Raw genomic sequence first — 22500 nt, forward strand, 5'->3', positions numbered from 1 at the left:
AGAGCAGGATCCCCTCCCTTCATATTTCACCATTTTAACGAACCCAAACACCTCCAAAAACCATACACCATGGTGGACAATTCTGATCCCACGTGATTGTGCAGACTTATGTATTGAAGTGAGTGATCATTCTTTAAACGGACTATTGGATAGAAGGATATAAGACAGAGGGAGAGAAATACTGAGATTCTGGAGTCTTTGCATGCAAAACACAATGCAGTAAGGGAGTATTCTGGTCACCTTATCACCTTTCAGTCCAGATTCTCCTGCGTTCCCCGGCAGCCCCTGCAAAAGAGTGCAAAAGCCGATATGTAAAGAGATATTAGACCGCAATCAGGCGACATAATCCTCAGTTTAATTGTACCACGTGTCAGGTCATCAGATGAATACAACTTCCACTTACCTGGCATGGCAAAGTGATGTGACCAAAGGGCCCACTATACACATGACCGAGGGAGAATGTTAGTGAAAGGAAGGCGAGGGGATGATAACTTTCCTACATTGCCACCGAAATGGGCCACTTCCTGCTTCTGGCAGGGGATTACTCACCTCAGGACATGGAGAGCCTAGCCGAATCAAGCATGCATGTGTATAGGTGGGTTGTGAGACAGAGCAAGCCACTACCTCGAGGGAACCGGTCTGTATTTTTCAGACAATTGCCTGATTAGAAGAGTAGTGGTCATCACAAATGGAGCATTGTGGATTCTAGGAGTCAAAGAGACCAACATAGACCTCTCCATTCTCTGCCCTTCCAATATCGGTAACACTACCGGCACATCACCCTCTGCTTCCAGTCACTGGCCGAGAGACATCGCTGGAGCTGGGTGAGGTGAATAACACTGGGAAGACTGGCATTAACCACTTCAATATCCTCAAGTTATAGAACTTACGAATGAATGCCTTATGTATCGATGGTGCTTTGATCTGAACAGATCAGCTCAATTTCTAGGTTGTGCTCCACATTAAAGCCAGCCCCCTTCTCTGTCACGGCAAATATATCTCACATTACAGTAGCTGGGCTGCTCTTGGTGGAATGAAGAAACCTCGATGGAACCCATTTAAAGGGGTTATCCACTACTTTTACATTGATCGCCTATAGTTAGGATAACATAGGTAAGGATGGTTGACCTCGGGGAGATCAACATCCAACACCGCGGAGACACCATCACGTGTTTCTCAACGCGTGTTTCCTACTCCACACTGATGAGGGGCAAATACCCCGAAACAGCTGTCTGTGGATGGATACATTGTTTGGCATAGGTGGTCTCCTTGACTGAAGACTGCCCTTCCCGTGGTTGTTCCTTCCCGGTGAAAGACCTGGCTAGTTTCCTGCCAGTGTTGAGAAACATGTGATGGTGTCTCCGCGGCATTCTTGTTTTGCATATCCTTAGGATAAGTCATCAATGTCTGATCGGGTGGGGCCTGACATCCAGCACACCCTTGTCGATTAGCTGTTGTCCGTCCTGGCGGTGGCAGCGGCAAATGCTCAGTTCCAGAGCTGCTCCGTCTTCTGATAGTGGCCACATACTGCACATTCGCCTCCTATTGCTTTGAATGGGAGGCAGATGTGCAGTACCCGGCCGCGGACGCTATCAGTTGTCGGGGCAGCCCCGGAACTGAGCATTTTCGTCTGCCTGCTACCGCCACCGATGCCGGGTCATAGTATTTATGGTTGAAGGTAGACTTAAGTCCATCGAGTTCCACCCAAGACCTAACCTAACATGTTGATCCAGAGGAAGGCAAAACGGGTGTCGAATCCAGGCCGATCAAACATTGATGACCTATCTTAAGGATAGGCCATCAATGTAAAAGCAATGGGTAACGGCTAAGGTTATTATTCACACTATCGCGTTTCGGTGCCTTTGTCAAGGTAAACTAACTTTTTTTTAACCGTGAAAAAGGCACCGAAACGCGTTGGTGGATTAAAAATCATAAACGATACACCATCAAGGATTCTTCATTCCCACAAGCGCAGCCCAGATACTTTGATATCTCCACTAAAGTGAATTGCTGTCTGAAAGAATTTCTTCTCCCGTCACGGATTCTAAGGCTTATAGAGGTTTAGTCATTACACAACCCCCCCCCCAGCACAACCGCCTTCATTTCCGGTATCATATCAACGTTGGATCATTCCAAGCAGTAACGTACAACTGTTTTTCAAGCTCTATATGTGCTGTGTTTCTCACCGCCTTACCAGGTAAGTGTAAAAAAACGCCTAAGGATGATGCCCTATTGTGCGCGCTTGTCCACGTTTAGTAACATCTATGGAAATACATAGGGAGGGGTTGGCATTGCTATTGAACGGAGAGAGCCCCGTTCACACGCCGCACTGAAGACTTAACAAATCCCCTGTGCCGAACACAAGGTAAAGAAATATACTGTGAGGACCCAGGACCGCGGCTTATAGGTGAAGACAGAGACAGCTTGGATATCAGGAAGATATAAAACTTACCATTCTGTTGCCATTTGTACACTATTACACTTAAGAAGCTGTTAGGCCCCCAGTTCTGTATTTTAATAACCCCAAACAAATAATTTACTTCTTTTCCGGAACAATTTTGAATGTAACGCTTGTCATATGCCAATTGGGTAGGACTAGTCCGGTGGGCGTTGCTTCACCCAGGCCAATCAGCTCCAGATACGTTAGTCACGCCTCCTTAGGTAAGAAGCGCTAAAGAGCAGGAATCGTGGCAATTTTGGGGCTTAAGGAACCCAACACGTTCCCATTAATTTACTAGCCCTGACACCGGTGGCCATGTTTGGAAGTGATGTCCCCCCCCCAAAAAAAAGACAGGTGCACATTAAAGAAATGGACTGTGTTGTGTTGGGTGGTGACCATGTTTGGAAGTGATGTTCCCCCCCCCCCCCCCCCCCCCAGAAAACAAAAACAAAACAGGAGTGCATTAAAGAATTGGACTGTGTTGTGTTGGGTGGTGACCATATTTGGAAGTGATGTTTCCCCCCCCCCCCCAAAAAAACAAAAACAAAACAGGAGTGCATTAAAGAATTGGACTGTGTTGTGTTGGGTGGTGGCCATGTTTGGTAGTGATTTATCCCCCCCAAAAAAAAGACAGGTGTGCATTCAAGAAATGGACTGTGTTGTGTTGGGCAGTGGCCATGTTTGGAAGTGATGTATACCCTCAAAAAAAGACAGGTGTGCATTCAAGAAATGGACTGTGTTGTGTTGGGTGGTGGCCATGTTTGGAAGTGATGTATCCCCCCCCCCCAAAAAAAAAACAGGAGTGCATTAAAGAAATGGACTGTGTTGTGTTGGGTGGTGGCCATGTTTGTAAGTAATTTATCCCCCCCAAAAAAAGACAGGTGTGCATTAAAGAAATTGCCTGTGTTGTGTTGGGTGGTGGCCATGTTTGGAAGTTATGTATCCCCCCCCCCCAAAAAAGAGAAAAAGACACATGTGCATCAAAGAAATGGCCGGTGTTGTGTGGGGAGTTCAAGTATAATACCTCAGTGCCGTTCCCCATACGGCAGTGTCCATTCCCTCCTCTACAAAGGTTCACACAGGACACTTTCTAGTAACACACGTGTATATACTTTGATTGCAAACATTTCCGCCAAAAATTAAATTTTCAAAAGGGGGCGCTTACCTTTACACCTTTGGGTCCCATAAAGCCTATAGGTCCAAGAGCACCCATGTCACCCTGAAAAGAAGGGTAAATAATGCGGTTTTCAGAAAAGAGTTACCAAATACAAAGCAGACATAATGAACTCTCATCGATACTAGATAATATAGAAGAGTTTGATTCAGAAAAATAAAATTAATTAAACAATAACAGAACGCGAACAAACCATTAGATGGAAAATCAGTTGACGGTTGAACAACCATTGAACAAATGATCGTCTGAAGAACAAAGGTTACTCAGACACAATTAACCAGACATTATTGTCCATGATCACTTGGTTACATCATTGTTAGTTTTTAAAATCATACAACCACTTTTTATACTTTTTTGTGTCCTCCTTGGCCCAGGAGATGTGGCATGATCAGACCATGTCCTGTATGGTCAGACACGGCCATTACACAGTACACAGCAGGGGCACATATTCAGTGGGGGGAAAAAAAATTTAAGTCAGCCCCCAATTGTGCAAGTTCTCCCCCTTATAAAGATGAGGTCGGCCTGTAATTGACATCATAGGTGACCACAACTAGGAGAGACAAAATGAGAAAACAAATCCAGAAAATCACCGCGTCTGATTTGGCAAGATTTTTTTTGCAAATTATGGTGGAAAATAAGTATTTAGTCGCCTAAAAACATGCAAGATTTCTGTCTCTCACAGAGCTGTAACTTCTTCTATAAGAGGCTCCTCTGTCCTCCGCTCATTACCTGTAGTAATGGCTCCTCTTTGAACTTGTTAGGCTGCTTTCACACTAAGTTTTTTTTAACATCCGTCATGAACGTTTTTTTGCTGCAAAAGTGGATCCTGCTTTTACAGCAAAAAAACGCATGCAAACGCATGTGTTATTTTGCAGGATCCTGTCACTTTAAGTTTATGGGCGGGCATTGGAGTCATGTGATCGGGAGTGAGGGGAATTGAACGTGACAGACTGGGAGCCGACATCTAACAGCTGTGGAGGCTCGTAACCAAGGTAAACATCGGGTAACTTGCTTGGATACGCGATATTTACATTGGTTACGAGCGTCTGCAGCTGCTAGGAGCCGGCTCCCTGCACACGTTACCAACGTAAACATCGGGTAACTAAGACCACGGTTACCCGATGTTTACCTTGGTTACGAGCGTCCTCCGCTCTCAGGCAGGGGGGAGTGGAGAGAGAGGAAGGGAGAGAGGGAGGGGGAGAGAGAGAGGAAGAGAGGGGGAGAGAGGGAGGGAGGTGGAGAGAGAGGGAGAGAGGTGGAGAGAGGGAGGGAGGTGGAGAGAGAGACTGATCACCCGAGGCTGGTTTCTGGGCATGCTCAGTAGAGCAAGCAAGATCCTGCCTATCAGCATGCCAGCGTTCACATGTGTTTGCATGCTGTTTAGTCAGGATCCAGCAATTTGTAATATTTGGACGCAGCTCAAAAACGCTACAAGTAGCGTTTTTGAAATAAGTTAACAAAAAACTGCAAGTCGCTGGATCCTTACTATAACGCACGCAAACGTAGGTGAACGCATGTTGACGCGAGTCCATTGCAAATGCATTGAAATGAAAACGCATTTGCACTGGATCCGTTTTTGCGTTAAAAAAACGTTAATGACGGATGTTAAAAAAACTTAGTGTGAAAGCAGCCTTATCAGTATAAAAGACACTTGTCCACAACCTCAGACAGTCACACTCCAAACTCCACTAAGGTGAAGACCAAAGAGCTGTCAAAGGACACCAGAAACAAAATTGTACTGCACCAGGCTGGGAAGACTGAATCTGCAATAAGCAAGCAGCTTGGTGTGATGAAATCAACTGTGGGAGCAATAATAAGAAAATGGAAAACATACAAGAACACTGATAATCTTCCTCGATATGGGGCTGCAGGCAAGATCTCACCCCGTGAGGTCAAAATAATCACAAGAACGGTGAGCAAAAATCCCAGAACCACACGGGGGGACCTAGTGACTGACCTACATAGAGCTGGGACCACCGTAACAAAGGCTACCATCAGTAACACACTACACCGCCAGGGACTCAGATCCTGCAGTGCCAGACATGTTCCCTGCTTAAGCCAGTACATGTCCGGGCCCGTCTGAAGTTTGCTAGAGAGCATTAGAATTATCCAGAAAAGTATTGGGAGAATGTCATATGGTCTGATGAAACCAAAGTAAAACTGTTTGGTAGAAACACAACTCATCGTGTTAGGAGGAGACAGAATGCTGAGTTGCATCCAAAGAACACCATACCTACTGTGAAGCAAGGGGGTGGCAACATCAGGCTTTGGGGCTGTTTCTCTGCAAAGGGACCAGGACAACTTATGTGTGTAAATGAAAGAATGAATGGGGCCATGTATCGTGAGATTTTGAGTGCAAACCTCCTTCCATCAGTAAGGAAATTGAAGATGAAACGTGGCTGGGTCTTTCAGCATGATAATGATCCCAAGCACACCGCCAGGGCAACGAAGGAGTGGCTTCATAAGAAGCATATAAAAGGTCCTGGAGTGGCCTAACCAGTCTCTAGATCTCAAACCCATAGAAAACCTTTGGAGGGAGTTAAAATTCCGTGTTGCCCAGCGAAAGGCCCAAAACATCACTGCTCTAGAGAAGATCTGCATGGAGGAATGGGCCAACATACCACCAACACTGTGTGCCAACCTTGTGAAGACTTCCAGAAAACGTTTCACCTCTGTCATTGCCAACAAAGAATATAGAACAAAATATTGAGATGAACTTTTGTTATTGACCAAATACTTATTTTCCACCATAATTTGCTAAAAAATCTTAGCAAACCAGACGCGGTGATTTTCTGGATTTGTTTTCTCATTTTGTCTCTCATAGTGGTCACTTATGATGTCAATTACAGGCAAATCTCATCTATAAGCGGAGAACTTGCACAATTGGGGCTGAATAAATACTTTTTATCGCCCACTGTATAAGATTATCTCAGCACAGGAACATTTTTATTAAACACATCCAAATGTGGAAATTATTATTATTCCAAGGTCTGTTGATTAAAATGAACTTTGTTCGTAGGACAACCCCTTTAAGGAGTGCACATACAAATGGTTACATGCTTTGCACCATTATTTATTTTGTGTTTTATAAACATTTTTCAATGCAAGGGTTATGCCCTAAATTGCAATCTGACGAACCAAAATTGGGCTGAAATTGCCAGTTAATAGATGTGGTAAGGTCAGACTAGACCATCCAAAGATGCCCCAAATTTCTTACATAGAATTGACGCATTTTAAAGAGGATCAACCACCAGAATTTTCCTATATAAACTAAAGCCAGATCTATACTGGCGCTATCATGCTGATTCTATACATACCTTTAGTTGTGAGATCGGATGTATAGTTTCTGAAATACAGGCAAGTGAAATTTGTGAAATGCACTGTTACTTGATGAGAGGTGCAAACAGAATACCTAATAGGTGGGTCAGGTTTTGCTAGTTATTCACACCCCTGTCTGCTGCCTGTCCTTCCTCTACCTGTCTCTGTTATTACAAGGGGAGGAAGAACAGTAGGGAGGAAGGACAGGGGGAGGAGGAAGGACAGGGGGAGGAGGAAGGAAGGACAGGGGGAGGAGGAGGAAGGACAGGGGGAGGAGGAAGGAAGGACAGGGGGAGGAGGAAGGAAGGACAGGGGGAGGAGGAAGGAAGGACAGGGGGAGGAGGAAGGAAGGAAGGACAGGGGGAGGAGGAAGGAAGGACAGGGGGAGGAGGAAGGAAGGACAGGGGGAGGAGGAAGGAAGGACAGGGGGAGGAGGAAGGAAGGACAGGGGGAGGAGGAAGGAAGGACAGGGGGAGGAGGAAGGAAGGACAGGGGGAGGAGGAAGGAAGGACAGGGGGAGGAGGAAGGAAGGACAGGGGGGAGGAGGAAGGAAGGACAGGGGGGAGGAGGAAGGAAGGACAGGGGGGAGGAGGAAGGAAGGACAGGGGGGAGGAGGAAGGAAGGACAGGGGGGAGGAGGAAGGAAGGACAGGGGGGAGGAGGAAGGAAGGACAGGGGGGAGGAGGAAGGAAGGACAGGGGGGAGGAGGAAGGAAGGACAGGGGGGAGGAGGAAGGAAGGACAGGGGGAGGAGGAAGGAAGGACAGGGGGAGGAGGAAGGAAGGACAGGGGGAGGAGGAAGGAAGGACAGGGGGAGGAGGAGGAAGGACAGGGGGAGGAGGAAGGAAGGACAGGGGGAGGAGGAAGGAAGGACAGGGGGAGGAGGAGGAAGGACAGGGGGAGGAGGAGGAAGGACAGGGGGAGGAGGAGGAAGGACAGGGGGAGGAGGAGGAAGGACAGGGGGAGGAGGAGGAAGGACAGGGGGAGGAGGGGGGAGAACGGGGGAGAGGAAGAACGGGGGAGAGGAAGAACAGGGGGGAGGCAAGAACAGGGGGGAGGCAAGAACAGGGGGGAGGCAAGAACAGGGGGGAGGCAAGAACAGGGGGGAGGCAAGAACAGGGGGGAGGCAAGAACAGGGGGGAGGCAAGAACAGGGGGGAGGCAAGAACAGGGGGGAGGCAAGAACAGGGGGGAGGCAAGAACTTGGGGGGAGGCAAGAACTTGGGGGGAGGCAAGAACTTGGGGGGAGGCAAGAACTTGGGGGGAGGCAAGAACTTGGGGGGAGGCAAGAACTTGGGGGGAGGCAAGAACTTGGGGGGAGGCAAGAACTTGGGGGGAGGGAAGAACTTGGGGGGAGGGAAGAACTTGGGGAGAGGAAGAACTTGGGGGGAGGAAGAACTTGGGGGGAGGAAGAACTTGGGGGGAGGAAGAACTTGGGGGGGGGAGGACAGGGGGAGGAAGGACAGGCACGCGGACAGGGGCGGGAATAACTAGCAAAATCCGACCAACCTATTAGATATTCCGTATTTCAGAAAGTATACATCCGATCTCCCAACTAAAAGAATGTATAGAATCAGCATCCTAGCACCAGTATAGCACTGCCTTTAGTTTATATAGGAAAATCCTGGTGGTTAGTCCTCTTTAAGGCTATGTAGCCTGAGTTTCCACTGTGTAAAAAGAAAGCTTTAGGACATCTGCCCCTGTGCCTATCCTTGGCATGATTATAAAACAGATTTCCGCAAAATGGTCCTTCAATAGTTAACCAGAATTTCACCCGCCTCTCATCTCTGCATTTCCGATGGCTCAGCGGTAAGTGAGGTCTCCAACTATTATTTTATCTACACAGGAGATCTTCCCATCTCGTACAGTGGCTTGAGGACAGGCGGAGAGCCAAGTTCACATTCTGAAAGAGCTTCCTATGACCGGCATAGAAGGCTCCTCTTGTCTGTTAGCTACCTGGCTCTACTACCACTGACTAGTAGGAACTGAAGCGGAGCAGGAGGGGGCGAAAGATCAAAGAAACCTGAGCTGTGCCCATTCATTTTTCAACAAGCCTGGGACAGATATGATCAGTAGACCCACTATTGTCCTGGAGACTTGATCTACTGAAAGGTTTGGGGACTGTCTCGGGGCAGAGCTCTCCGCACGCTCACAGCTGTGATATTATTTGCATCCGTACAGATGAAGTGAGCTGCTTAATCCTCCTCTGTTGTCGTTAGCACAAGTGGAGACGAAGGTGACTTTGAATGGCTTTAAAGACTAAAATATTTAGGTCTTCACTCACGCGAGCACGTCCCCGGACAGAGTAGTTCTATCTTCTTGTCTTCAAGTTTGTGATATCTATCCCAAAAGCTAGCGGGAATATCAAGTAGGACGCACTTCTGCGATGGACTAAATACATAGATATGTAACCCTACAAGTAGTACTATTCAAGTGATTATTAAGACCCTATAAGTTGGGTATTTTGGCTCAATATTCTTCTTTATAACGGCCAAGAATGGGATGGACAACAGGAGATTGGGGTCCGAGGTTCAAGAATGACAAAATTGGGAGTCAAGATGATTTATTTTCTTATGGGAGAATCCATCTATCTCTTATATATGAAATTTTGAATAATTCTCTCTTCATTGGGGCTCCAATCGCAATCCCAAAATGGATGGTCTGAAGACCCACCCTGTATGGAGGCAGAGATCAGCAGAGACAGTATGAGAAGGCTATGCCCATCGCGGAGAAACTACGGAGTCTGTATATGGCAATCCAAGGTGCCCAATGATACCACTCCCATGAACTGAGGTGATTACGTCTGTGCATTATTTAGGTAGGTGGTACACGTCTCTCACATCCAACTGAAGCAAAGATTCCAGCAGAACATGACCCATCTCTTATGTTCTTGCAGTAGTGAATCATGGTGCCATCTCTCCCACACCCGGCCGTCCAGATAAGTTAAAAGGAAATATTATTCATCCGACCAGGTCAAGTTCTTCCATTATGACATGGCCCCATCCCGTCTTCTTGCAGTAGTTCATCACGGTGCCATCTCTTCCCTACCCGGCCGTCGAAACAGGTTGAATGGAAATATTATCCATCAGATCAGGTCAACTTCTTCCATTATGTCATGGCCCCATCTCTTGGCACCAGGATGAACTACTGCAAGAAGACAAGAGATGGCGTAATGGAAGAAGTTGACCTGGTCTGATGAATAATATTTCCATTTAACTTGTCTGGATGGAAGGGTTGGGAAGAGATGGCAACATGATGAACTACTACGAGAAGACATCTCTTCTACACCTGGCTGTCCAGACAAGTAAAATGGATATAATATTCATCAGACCAGGTCAACTTCTTCCATTAAGTCATGGCCCCATCTCTTCTCTTCTTGCAGTAGTTCATCATAGTGCTATCTCATCTCCACCCGGCCGTCCAGACATTATTCATCAGACCAAGTCAACTTCTTCCATTATGTCCTGGCCCCATCTCTTCTCTTCTTGCACTAGTTCATCATAGTGCCATCTCTTCTCCACCCGGCCGTCCAGATATTATTCATCAGACCAAGTCAACTTATTCCATTATGTCCTGGCCCCATCTCTTCTCTTCTTGCAGTAGTTCATCATAGTGCTATCTCATCTCCACCCGGCCGTCCAGATATTATTCATCAGACCAAGTCAACTTCTTCCATTATGGTCCAATTCTGGTGCTCATGGTCCAGTTGTAGGTTCTTTTGGCAGTGGTCAGCATGAGCACTCTGCATCTACACAGCCCTATAGACAACGAACTGCATTGCTCTGCGTGTTCGGACGCCTTTCTATCTCAGGTACCAGGAACGTTTCCATCACTTTGTTCTTCAGTGACTCTGGTTTTGATCATACGCCTAAGAATTTCCAGTTCGCCTTTAATGCCTATGACCCTGTCTCCATCTAATCTCTCAGACCATTTTTGGTAGACACTAAACACAGTCTACCAGGTACAACCCACAAATGTGGCCCTCAAGATCCCTCAGATTCTCACGCCTTTATTGCTTATGACCCTGTCTCCGTCTCTCGTCTCTTACACCACGTTTGGTAGACACTAAACACAGTCTACAGGGTACATCCCACAAATGTGGCCCTCAAGATCGCTCAGATTCTCACGCCTTCATTGCCCATGACCCTGTCTTCATCTCTCCTCTCTTAGACCACATTTGGTAGACACTAAACACAGTCTACAGTGTACATCCCACAAATGTGGCCCTCAAGATCGCTCAGGTTCTTACGCTTGCTCATTTTTCTGCTGCCAAGACGTCAACTTCAAAAAACTGCCTACATTACATCCTAGAGTAAGAAGACATACATGACTACTACTTGCGTTACGAAAGACATCAAGAGCGCAGGTAAAGGCAATTGCCGTCAAACAGAAGCCTGTGAATGACAGAGTGGAGCTTTGTGGATCACCCAGAGTCCATGGATGGTTACGTGGCCGAGCCAAAACTCCTGAGCTCGGAGGCAGAGGAGCGAATGTTACAACAAGCCGGCTCTTTGTGCTGCCTCGTATAAAGGCCTCTTCAGGCTCCTGTTTATACAGGACGGACCCCAGCTATTTACAACCGCACGGGGCTCACGTTACACCAATTGCCAGCTTTTATTAAGATTTTTTTTCTTTTTTTTTTTTTTCGGGAACAAGCCACCTGCGGACATCCACAAATGCTTTGGACAAATGGAATTCGGCCTCGGAGACAAACTGTCACCCAAGTCAGCGATGAGGGGGCTTGTGCCAATATTTAGGAAATAGGAGCCCTGTGCCCCTAATTACCATAGGCATGAACAGAATGAATATTTCATTTACAGAAATAACATATGTTAATGACCAGGACTAAGCCCAGTGATTGCGGTGTTTATGTACAGTATGGGCGACGCTCGGATTTTCTTTATTCCTCCCCTCTGGCTGTGGGTTTATTAAACTCTTTTAGATGAACTGAGGAAGTGATTGTTAAACGCCGATTTTCTATATAAAATACAGAATTTACTTCATCTACAAGTGCGGTAAACTGTAGGAAAAAGTTGTGGCTTCAACCGGAGATTTGGTGCAGCTGCTACCACCGAGCCACCCAAAACTAGGACCCTATGTCACGCTCCCCGGGTCCTCACCCCCGTTCCCCGGCTCACCTGCCACGCTCTCCGCTCCCCAGTCACCGGATTCCGTCCGTCCCAGGGCTCCGGGCCCCCGATCCCGGCGCCCGACAGCTTCCCTGGACCTGGCCGGCTCCCCTGCATCCTCCTCGCAGCCTCCTTCCCTGGCTTCTGGCACCCCGGGCGGCGCGCATGGCGCATTAGGGCGCGCGCGCGCGGTCACTGACCCTTTCTTAAAGGGCCAGCGTCCATTAACAGGAAATGAGGTTGCACAGGTACAGGGTATATAGGGGGTCATTGTCCAAGGGGGCGGGGCCTGATCTTCGTGTTCCCAGAGCTAGGAGTCAGGTCTCTTGGTGTTTATGTGCCTGTACTCACCTATCTGTCTTTGTAGAGCCGTACCTGCCTCGCCATCCAGTCTGCCGTGTCCTGATCCCCGCACGCTGTCCGTCTGCCATCTGACAGTCCGTACCATCCCGGATCCCTGCGGTGACCCGTCATCTTGCTCCAGAGGTTCCGGACCCCGCCTGATATCACCTCGGCCTCCGAACCTGAGCTACGTCACCAAGACCACCTTCTGTGACTCCGTGGTCCCTGGGACTCCTCCGCTGCCTTCACTTGCACGGACTGTTCTACTGCCCATCAGTGCTTCAGCTGCCGGACTCCCTACCACCATCTCAGAGAGTTCGGTCCAGTGGATCCACCTCCTGGGTCTGCCCGACCGCCCGGCCGTGACAGTAAGATCAGGCCATGGATCCCGCTGCAGCACTATCGGTCCTGCAAGAGGAACTCCAGCGTCAGCATGAAGTCCAGACCCGCATGCTGCAATTCATGACCTCCGTGGACACCCGCCTGTACACATTACAAGCATCAATGACGCCTGCGGCACCCAGGTCCCCCGCCAGGCAAGCCATGGCCCCCGCACCAGTGGCAACCTCGTCAGATGCTTCCCGACTCCGTTTGGCGTCACCTCCTCGTTATGCTGGAGATCCCAAGACCTGCAGGGGCTTCATAAATCAATGTTCCCTTCATTTCACGCAGCTGCCACATCTGTTCGCCTCCGACCAAGCCAAGGTCGCCTTTATAATGTCCCACCTAGAGGGCGAGGCGCTGGCGTGGATGAACCCCTTGTGGGAGAAGGAGGACCCCATGACCAAGGATCTTCAACAGTTCCTGCAGGCATTCCGCAGCACCTTTGACGAGCCGGGACGCGCTTCTGCCTCTGCTTCATCACTCCTCCGCCTACGTCAAGGAACACTGACGGTGGGCCAATACGCCATCCGTTTTCGCACTTTGGCTTCAGAACTCGGGTGGAATAATGAGGCCCTAACAGCCGCCTTCTGGGAGGGACTCTCGAGTCGCATCAAGGATGAGTTGGCGGGTCGGGACGTGCCCTCCACCCTAGATGCCCTGATTGCCCTAGCTACTCGTGTGGACATACGTTTTCAGGAGCGCTCCAAAGAGCTATCTCGTGAGAGACGCCCGTTACGGCATTCATCTCCTCCTCAGAAGCCCTCCGTACCTCAGTCATCAACAGCTGGGAGTCCCGTCCACGAGCCCATGCAGATTGACCGAGTGCGTCAGTCTGCACAACGTAGAGCAGAGCGGCTTGCCAAGGGTCTCTGCTTTTACTGCGGTGAGGGCACACACCTCCTCCGTTCCTGTCCGGAAAGGCCGGGAAACTCCAAAGCCTAGGGTTGGTAGGAGAGGCCACCCTAGGTGCTGGGACTCTCTCTGATCCGGTCACATGGACCGTGCAAGTGACAACGGGAGAGACGCGGTTCACGGCTGAGGCCTATCTTGATTCCGGGGCAGCAGGCAATTTCATCCAGCAAGCCACCGTGGACAAATACCAGGTGCCTGTTATCCCACTCAACAAGCCCCTGGTGATTGCCTCTGTGGATGGGAGACCCCTTTCTGACACCATCTCCTGGACCACCAGGCCGGTTGAACTGCGCATCGGTGCTCTTCACACCGAGAACATCGCCTTCTACGTCCTTCCGCACATGTCCCATCAGATCCTGCTGGGCCTTCCATGGTTACGGACTCACGAACCATCAGTCAGCTGGGGCACTGGCGAAATCACCCGCTGGGGTGCTTCGTGTCATGAGAGATGCCTAAAATCCACACAACCCATCCGACGACCTCCGGTTCCTGAGAACCTACCGGGGCTGCCCTCGGCTTATTGGTCCTTTGCTGATGTCTTTGATAAAAAAGAATCCGAGGTACTGCCGCCACATCGCCCCTACGATTGTGCCATCGACCTGCTCCCTGGAACAACGCCACCACGAGGACGGATATATCCTTTGTCTCCAGCCGAAACAAGGGCTATGTCTACTTACATCTCAGAGAGCCTGGCTAGGGGATTCATTCGGAGATCCTCCTCTCCTGCTGGAGCAGGTTTCTTCTTTGTCAAGAAAAAAGAGGGCGATTTACGTCCCTGCATCGACTACCGGGGTCTGAATCAGATCACTGTTAAGAACAAGTACCCTCTGCCGCTCATCCCCGAATTGTTTGACCGGCTTAGAGGAGCTCGTCTGTTCACCAAGCTGGATCTTCGGGGTGCTTACAATCTGGTGCGCATCCGCTCTGGTGACGAATGGAAGACCGCGTTTAATACGCGCGATGGACATTATGAGTACTGCGTGATGCCCTTCGGCCTGTGTAACGCTCCTGCCGTCTTCCAAGAACTGGTGAACGACGTGTTCCGAGACCTCCTCTACACCTGTGTGGTAGTATATCTAGATGACATCCTTGTCTTCTCTCCGGACCTCCCAACCCACAGAGAGCACGTACAGCTGGTTCTACGACGACTAAGAGAGAACCGTCTGTACGCAAAGTATGAGAAGTGTGTCTTTGAGCAGTCTTCTCTCCCCTTTCTGGGGTACATCATCTCTGAGACTGGACTGCAGATGGATCCCAAGAAGGTCTCCGCCATTCTCAACTGGCCTCCCCCTTCTGGACTGAAGGCAATCCAACGCTTCCTGGGATTCGCCAACTACTACCGCCAATTCGTCCCTCACTTCTCTGCTCTGACTGCTCCACTTTCCGCTTTGACTAAGAAAGAGGCAAATCCAAAGGACTGGTCGCCTGCGGCCGACGCCGCGTTTGGCTCTTTGAAGCGGGCTTTTGCTTCCTCGCCTGTACTTCACCGTCCGGAGTTAAACCGCCAGTTCACCTTGGAGGTGGATGCCTCCTCCTCAGGAGCCGGAGCAGTGCTCATGCAGAAGTCCTCCTCCGGGAAGATGGTGACTTGCGGATTCTTCTCCAAGGGCTTCTCAGCGCCTGAACGCAACTATACCATCGGGGACCGAGAGCTCTTGGCAGTCAAACTGGCACTGGAGGAATGGCGCTACCTCCTGGAAGGTGCAGTGTATCCCGTGATCATCTACACGGACCACAAGAACCTAGAATACCTGCGGTCCGCTCAGCGACTGAACCCACGGCAAGCCAGGTGGTCCTTATTCTTTGCCAGGTTCGACTTTCAGCTTCACTTCCGACCCGCGGACAAGAATGTACGCGCTGATGCCTTGTCCAGGTCTTTCATGCCCATGGAGCAGGAGGAAGAGACTACCCAACCCATCATCTGTCCTAGCAACATCATTCCGGTGGCCCCTGTCACCCTAGCCCAGATACCGCCCGGGAAGACCTATGTCTCCGATACCGACAGGAAAAAAGTGTTACACTGGGGTCATGCCTCAAAAACAGCCGGGCATGCTGGTCAGAAAAAGACATGGGGTGCGATTGTACGCCATTACTGGTGGCCATCCCTTCGCACGGACGTCGCTGCTTTTGTCTCTGCCTGCTCCTCCTGTGCCAGGAACAAGACGCCCAAACACTTGCCCCATGGCCGTCTTCTGCCTTTACCGATACCCTCAGTCCCGTGGCAACACATAGCAATGGACTTTATTACGGACTTGCCGTTATCCTCCGGGCACACAGTCATATGGGTCGTGGTTGATCGATTCTCCAAAATGGCCCACTTCGTTCCTATGGCCGGACTGCCCTCTGCTCAGGAACTCGCGGAAGCCTATATACATCACATCTTCCGCTTGCATGGCTTTCCATCCCACATAGTGTCCGACAGAGGAACTCAGTTCACCTCCCGCTTCTGGAGGGCTCTATGCAAACATCTGGGAGTGACTCTGGACTTTTCTTCTTCTTACCATCCTCAGTCTAACGGCCAAGTGGAGAGGGTCAATCAAATCGTGACCTCATACCTACGTCACTATGTCAACGCCCATCACGACGACTGGTCCTCGCTTCTGCCTTGGGCTGAATTCTCCCATAACCACCACGTCAGTGAGTCATCCTCCGAATCTCCCTTCCATGTTGTTTACGGACTCCAGCCCGCCGTCCCATTGCCTATATCCCCTTCATCGGATGTCCCGGCTGCTGATACTGCAGTTCGTGACTTTGCTACCATTTGGGACTCTGTCAAGGCGTCCCTTGGGCGCGCTTCCCAGCGGATGAAGAAACACGCTGACAAGAGACGTCTGGATCCTCCGTGTTTCTCTCCTGGTGACCTGGTCTGGCTTGCTTCCCAGTACATCCGATTGAAGATACCTTCCTACAAGCTGGGTCCTCGCTACATCGGGCCGTTTAAGGTCCTCAGCAAGATCAATGAGGTATCCTACAAGCTACAGCTCCCGGCCACGATGAGGATACCCAACTCCTTCCACGTCTCTCTGCTCAAGCCGGTTGTCCTTGGTCCCTTCTCCGCTGCTGCCAGTCCGGCCCCTCCTCCTATTGCCGATGATGACATCTATGCGGTAAGGGATATCGTGGCCATGAAGACCGTACGAGGTCGACAGTTCTTCCTGGTGGACTGGGAAGGGTATGGTCCTGAGGATAGGTCTTGGGAGCCCAGGGAGAACGTGGGCACTCCTCTTATCCGTGCCTTCATGTCCCGGTTGCGGGGAGGGGGGCGTGGGGGGGGGGGGTACTGTCACGCTCCCCGGGTCCTCACCCCCGTTCCCCGGCTCACCTGCCACGCTCTCCGCTCCCCAGTCACCGGATTCCGTCCGTCCCAGGGCTCCGGGCCCCCGATCCCGGCGCCCGACAGCTTCCCTGGACCTGGCCGGCTCCCCTGCGTCCTCCTCGCAGCCTCCTTCCCTGGCTTCTGGCACCCGGGCGGCGCGCATGCGCATTAGGGCGCGCGCGCGCGGTCACTGACCCTTTCTTAAAGGGCCAGCGTCCATTAACAGGAAATGAGGTTGCACAGGTACAGGGTATATAGGGGGTCATTGTCCAAGGGGGCGGGGCCTGATCTTCGTGTTCCCAGAGCTAGGAGTCAGGTCTCTTGGTGTTTATGTGCCTGTACTCACCTATCTGTCTTTGTAGAGCCGTACCTGCCTCGCCATCCAGTCTGCCGTGTCCTGATCCCCGCACGCTGTCCGTCTGCCATCTGACAGTCCGTACCATCCCGGATCCCTGCGGTGACCCGTCATCTTGCTCCAGAGGTTCCGGACCCCGCCTGATATCACCTCGGCCTCCGAACCTGAGCTACGTCACCAAGACCACCTTCTGTGACTCCGTGGTCCCTGGGACTCCTCCGCTGCCTTCACTTGCACGGACTGTTCTACTGCCCATCAGTGCTTCAGCTGCCGGACTCCCTACCACCATCTCAGAGAGTTCGGTCCAGTGGATCCACCTCCTGGGTCTGCCCGACCGCCCGGCCGTGACACCCTACAAGAGCCACGTTAAAATATGCAAGGAGTCGTATATCATTTTTACCCATGGAAGTCCCCGATGCCCCTTCTTGTACGGACCTCTGCCGGGTGGTCATGTAGTCAGTCTTCCAACCTTACGTAAAGCTTTCCTTCCACCAACGAAACATGAACCTGACCCCCATCAGGGTCACAGTGCGTTACTGTCTGACATTTATATACCTCCCCGGACTGTATGCGGCCTGTCTGCACCGCCTGGAGAAGATCCAGGTCCATCATTGTAAACGACTTGTAGGCTTTACCGTATAGTTTTATGTGAAACCGAGGGACCAACAAATCCATCTGCTTTTCTATATTATTGAAATAGGCCTTTTACGATTGGGCCACATTACAGCTTTAGTCTAAGGGGTATGGGGGCCTTAAGCACAAATGATTGGGGATCCAAAATTTTTAGGGACATGGCACTGAAGATTATTTGGGAGTGGAAATTTCAGTGACCGGTTCCCTTTAAACTTCCAGTAAGTTATAGACCCCAAGTCTGAGGCTGACGGCAGCATGTCCCACCACTGACACCAATAGTTACACCCGCCTAGTGCACGAATGCCAACTTTTTAAGTATAACTGGTAGGTAGTGATGACTGGGAACCACTAGACTCGGTACTGGAAACGAGCGGGGCGGACAACTGGACGGGTTCGAGCATCAGAGTATAAAAATGGGGAAACTTGAACATTATTCCGGAAGGTTTTCCGTAAAAATGCTGGAGATTCCTATTGACTTTCATCATATTCAGGTACATGAGTCAAGCCTGTTCGATCGTCCAACTGCATATTACACGTACCGAGCACCCGAGCATGGTAGTGCCCGCTCATCACTAGTTACCAGTACTGAGCACCTGAGCATGGTAGTGCCCGCTCATCACTAGCTACGAGTGCAGAGCACCTGAGCATGGTAGTGCCCGCTCATCACTAGTTACCAGTACTGAGCACCTGAGCATGGTAGTGCCCGCTCATCACTAGCTACCAGTACTGAGCACCTGAGCATGGTAGTGCTCGCTCATCACTAGTTACAAGTACCGAGCACCCGAGCATGGTAGTGTCCGCTCATCACTAGTTACCAGTACTGAGCACCTGAGCATGGTAGTGCTCACTCATCACTAGTTACCAGTACTGAGCACCTGAGCATGGTAGTGTCCACTCATCACTAGTTACAAGTACGGAGCACCTGAGCATGGTAGTGCCCGCTCATCACTAGTTACCAGTACTGAGCACCTGAGCATGGTAGTGCTCGCTCATCACTAGTTACAAGTACCGAGCACCCGAGCATGGTAGTGTCCGCTCATCACTAGTTACCAGTACTGAGCACCTGAGCATGGTAGTGCTCACTCATCACTAGTTACCAGTACTGAGCACCTGAGCATGGTAGTGTCCACTCATCACTAGTTACAAGTACGGAGCACCTGAGCATGGTAGTGCCCGCTCATCACTAGTTACCAGTACTGAGCACCTGAGCATGGTAGTGTCCGCTCATCACTAGTTACCAGTACTGAGCACCCGAGCATGGTAGTGCCCACTCATCACTAGTTACTAGTACTGAGCACCCGAGCATGGTAGTGCCCGCTCATCACTAGTTACTAGTACTGAGCACCTGAGCATGTTAGTGCTCACTCATCACTAGTTACCAGTACTGAGCACCTGAGCATGGTAGTGCTCGCTCATCACTAGTTACCAGTACTGAGCACCCGAGCATGGTAGTGTCCGCTCATCACTAGTTACAAGTACGGAGCACCTGAGCATGGTAGTGCCTGCTCATCAATAGTTACGAGTACCGAGCAGCCGAGCATGGTAGTGTCCGCTCATCACTAGTTACCAGTACTGAGCACCCGAGCATGGTAGTGCCCGCTCATCACTAGTTACCAGTACGGAGCACCCGAGCATGGTAGTGCCCGCTCATCACTAGTTACAAGTACCGAGCACCCGAGCATGGTAGTGTCCGCTCATCACTAGTTACGAGTACAGAGCACCCAAGCATGGTAGTGCCCGCTCATCACTAGTTACGAGTACCGAGCACCCGAGCATGGTAGTGCCCGCTCATCACTAGTTACGAGTACCGAGCATGGTAGTGCCCACTCATCACTAGTTACGAGTACAAAGCACCCGAGCATGGTAGTGCCCGCTCATCACTAGTTACGAGTACCGAGCACCCGAGCATGGTAGTGCTCGCTCATCACTAGTTACGAGTACAAAGCACCCGAGCATGGTAGTGCCCGCTCATCACTAGTTACGAGTACAAAGCACCACCCGAGCATGGTAGTGCCCGCTCATCACTAGTTACGAGTACAAAGCACCTGAGCATGGTAGTTCTCGCTCATCACTAGTTACGAGTACAAAGCACCTGAGCATGGTAGTGCCCGCTCATCACTAGTTACGAATATTGAGCAACTGAGCATGGTAGTGCCCGCTCATCACTAGTTACCAGTACTGAGCACCCGAGCATGGTAGTGCCCGCTCATCACTAGTTACGAGTACTGAGCACCCGAGCATGGTAGTGCCCGCTCATCACTAGTTACCAGTACTGAGCACCCGAGCATGGTAGTGTCCGCTCATCACTAGTTACGAGTACAGAGCACCCAAGCATGGTAGTGCCCGCTCATCACTAGTTACGAGTACCGAGCACCCGAGCATGGTAGTGCTCGCTCATCACTAGTTACAAGTACCGAGCACCCGAGCATGGTAGTGCCCGCTCATCACTAGTTACGAGTACCGAGCATGGTAGTGCCCACTCATCACTAGTTACGAGTACAAAGCACCCGAGCATGGTAGTGCCTGCTCATCACTAGTTACGAGTACAAAGCACCCGAGCATGGTAGGGCCTGCTCATCACTAGTTACAAGTACCGAGCACCCGAGCATGGTAGTGCCCGCTCATCACTAGTTACGAGTACCGAGCATGGTAGTGCCCACTCATCACTAGTTACGAGTACAAAGCACCCGAGCATGGTAGTGCTCGCTCATCACTAGTTACGAGTACAAAGCACCCGAGCATGGTAGTGCCTGCTCATCACTAGTTACGAGTACAAAGCACCCGAGCATGGTAGTGCCTGCTCATCACTAGTTACGAGTACCGAGCACCCGAGCATGGTAGTGCTCGCTCATCACTAGTTACGAGTACAAAGCACCCGAGCATGGTAGTGCCTGCTCATCACTAGTTACGAGTACCGAGCACCCGAGCATGGTAGTGCTCGCTCATCACTAGTTACGAGTACAAAGCACCACCCGAGCATGGTAGTGCCCGCTCATCACTAGTTACGAGTACAAAGCACCTGAGCATGGTAGTTCTCGCTCATCACTAGTTACGAGTACAAAGCACCTGAGCATGGTAGTGCCCGCTCATCACTAGTTACGAGTACCGAACACCCGAGCATGATAGTGCCCACTCATCACTAGTTACGAATATTGAGCAACTGAGCATGGTAGTGCCCGCTCATCACTAGTTACCAGTACTGAGCACCCGAGCATGGTAGTGCCCGCTCATCACTAGTTACGAGTACTGAGCACCCGAGCATGGTAGTGCCCGCTCATCACTAGTTACCAGTACTGAGCACCCGAGCATGGTAGTGCCCGCTCATCACTAGTTACGAGTACCGAGCACCCGAGCATGGTAGTGCCCGCTCATCACTAGTTACCAGTACTGAGCACCCGAGCATGGTAGTGTCCACTCATCACTAGTTACGAGTACCGAGCACACGAGCATGGTAGTGTCCGCTCATCACTAGTTACGAGTACCGAGCACACGAGCATGGTAGTGCTTGCTAATCACTGGTTACAAGTACCGGCACCCGAGCAGAAGAAAAAGAATGGTAATCATATTAATTAGTAATACTTTTAAAGGGAATCTGTCAGCAGGTTTTTGCCATGTCATCTAAGAGCAGCACAATGTAGCGGCAGTGAACCCGATTCCAACGATGTGTCGTTATAAGGCTGTGTTTTGCGGTTTCAATAAAACCAGCGGTTTAATCAGCAGGAGATTATCACTACAGGACTAGGAATCTTGTGCCTCCTAGTCAACTGCTCTGTATAATCCCACCACTGATTAGCAGCTTTCTCCCTATGCACAGTTTTCTTTTTATTTTAGGTAGAATTACCCTTAAAAGAGCCTTTACCACAGGACTAGAATTACGGAGAATTATATTTGGGTTATTTTAAAAATGTTGGCCATGAAACATAAAACACATACTAAGGATGCCAGTCTATAGTTCAATTAATGCAGTGGTAAAAAAAAAAAAAAGAAAAAATAAGAAGGTGTGTGTGTATTCCTCTGTGATTTACACGTTACGGGCACTGGATTTCCAAATACACTTCCAAAAATGTGAGGTCCCTTTTCCTGACTTATCGAGGGATAAAAGAGCTTCTGAGGGGAAGGAATATTTTTCCATGTGGTTAACTTCAGAGTCGAGGTAATAAATTCCAACCAAGACTCTAGGTATAATTTCCTGATTTTTTTTTATTTTTCAGTTGACTCTTTAGCTGTATTATGGAGCTCTCTGCTTGGGAACAGGACATTTTTCAGGATTGACAAGAACATACAAATGCCCCTTATTGAAGTCCTGCATCAGTGTAAGCAGCGAGCCATCCATTTGGTCCAGTGCGAAGGATAGATTTTTGCGGGACGAGTTGTACTTTAGCGCTGAAACATGTAGCCCCTCGCTGGATTGCACACTAATTGTGTGCACACACCGTGTGCAGAATTATTAGGCAAATTGTATTTTAGAGGATTTTTTTTATTATTGATCAACAACTATCA

General features: G+C 50.0%; 1 protein-coding gene across 1 annotated transcript in view; it reads right to left on the bottom strand.

The window, feature by feature from the left end:
• The window catches only part of COL27A1 (collagen type XXVII alpha 1 chain), a 347486-nt gene that overhangs the window by 178494 nt on the left and 146492 nt on the right, over positions 1 to 22500 (bottom strand). The window contains exons 15-16 of the mRNA XM_075324295.1: positions 3606 to 3659; positions 241 to 285 (exon numbers count right to left, since the gene is read on the bottom strand). Coding sequence (XP_075180410.1) covers positions 241 to 285; positions 3606 to 3659 — 99 coding nt within the window. The remainder of the gene's footprint in view (positions 1 to 240; positions 286 to 3605; positions 3660 to 22500) is intronic.

Source organism: Anomaloglossus baeobatrachus, chromosome 9, assembly GCF_048569485.1.
Source record: "Anomaloglossus baeobatrachus isolate aAnoBae1 chromosome 9, aAnoBae1.hap1, whole genome shotgun sequence".
NCBI classification, from domain to species: Eukaryota; Metazoa; Chordata; class Amphibia; order Anura; family Aromobatidae; genus Anomaloglossus; species Anomaloglossus baeobatrachus.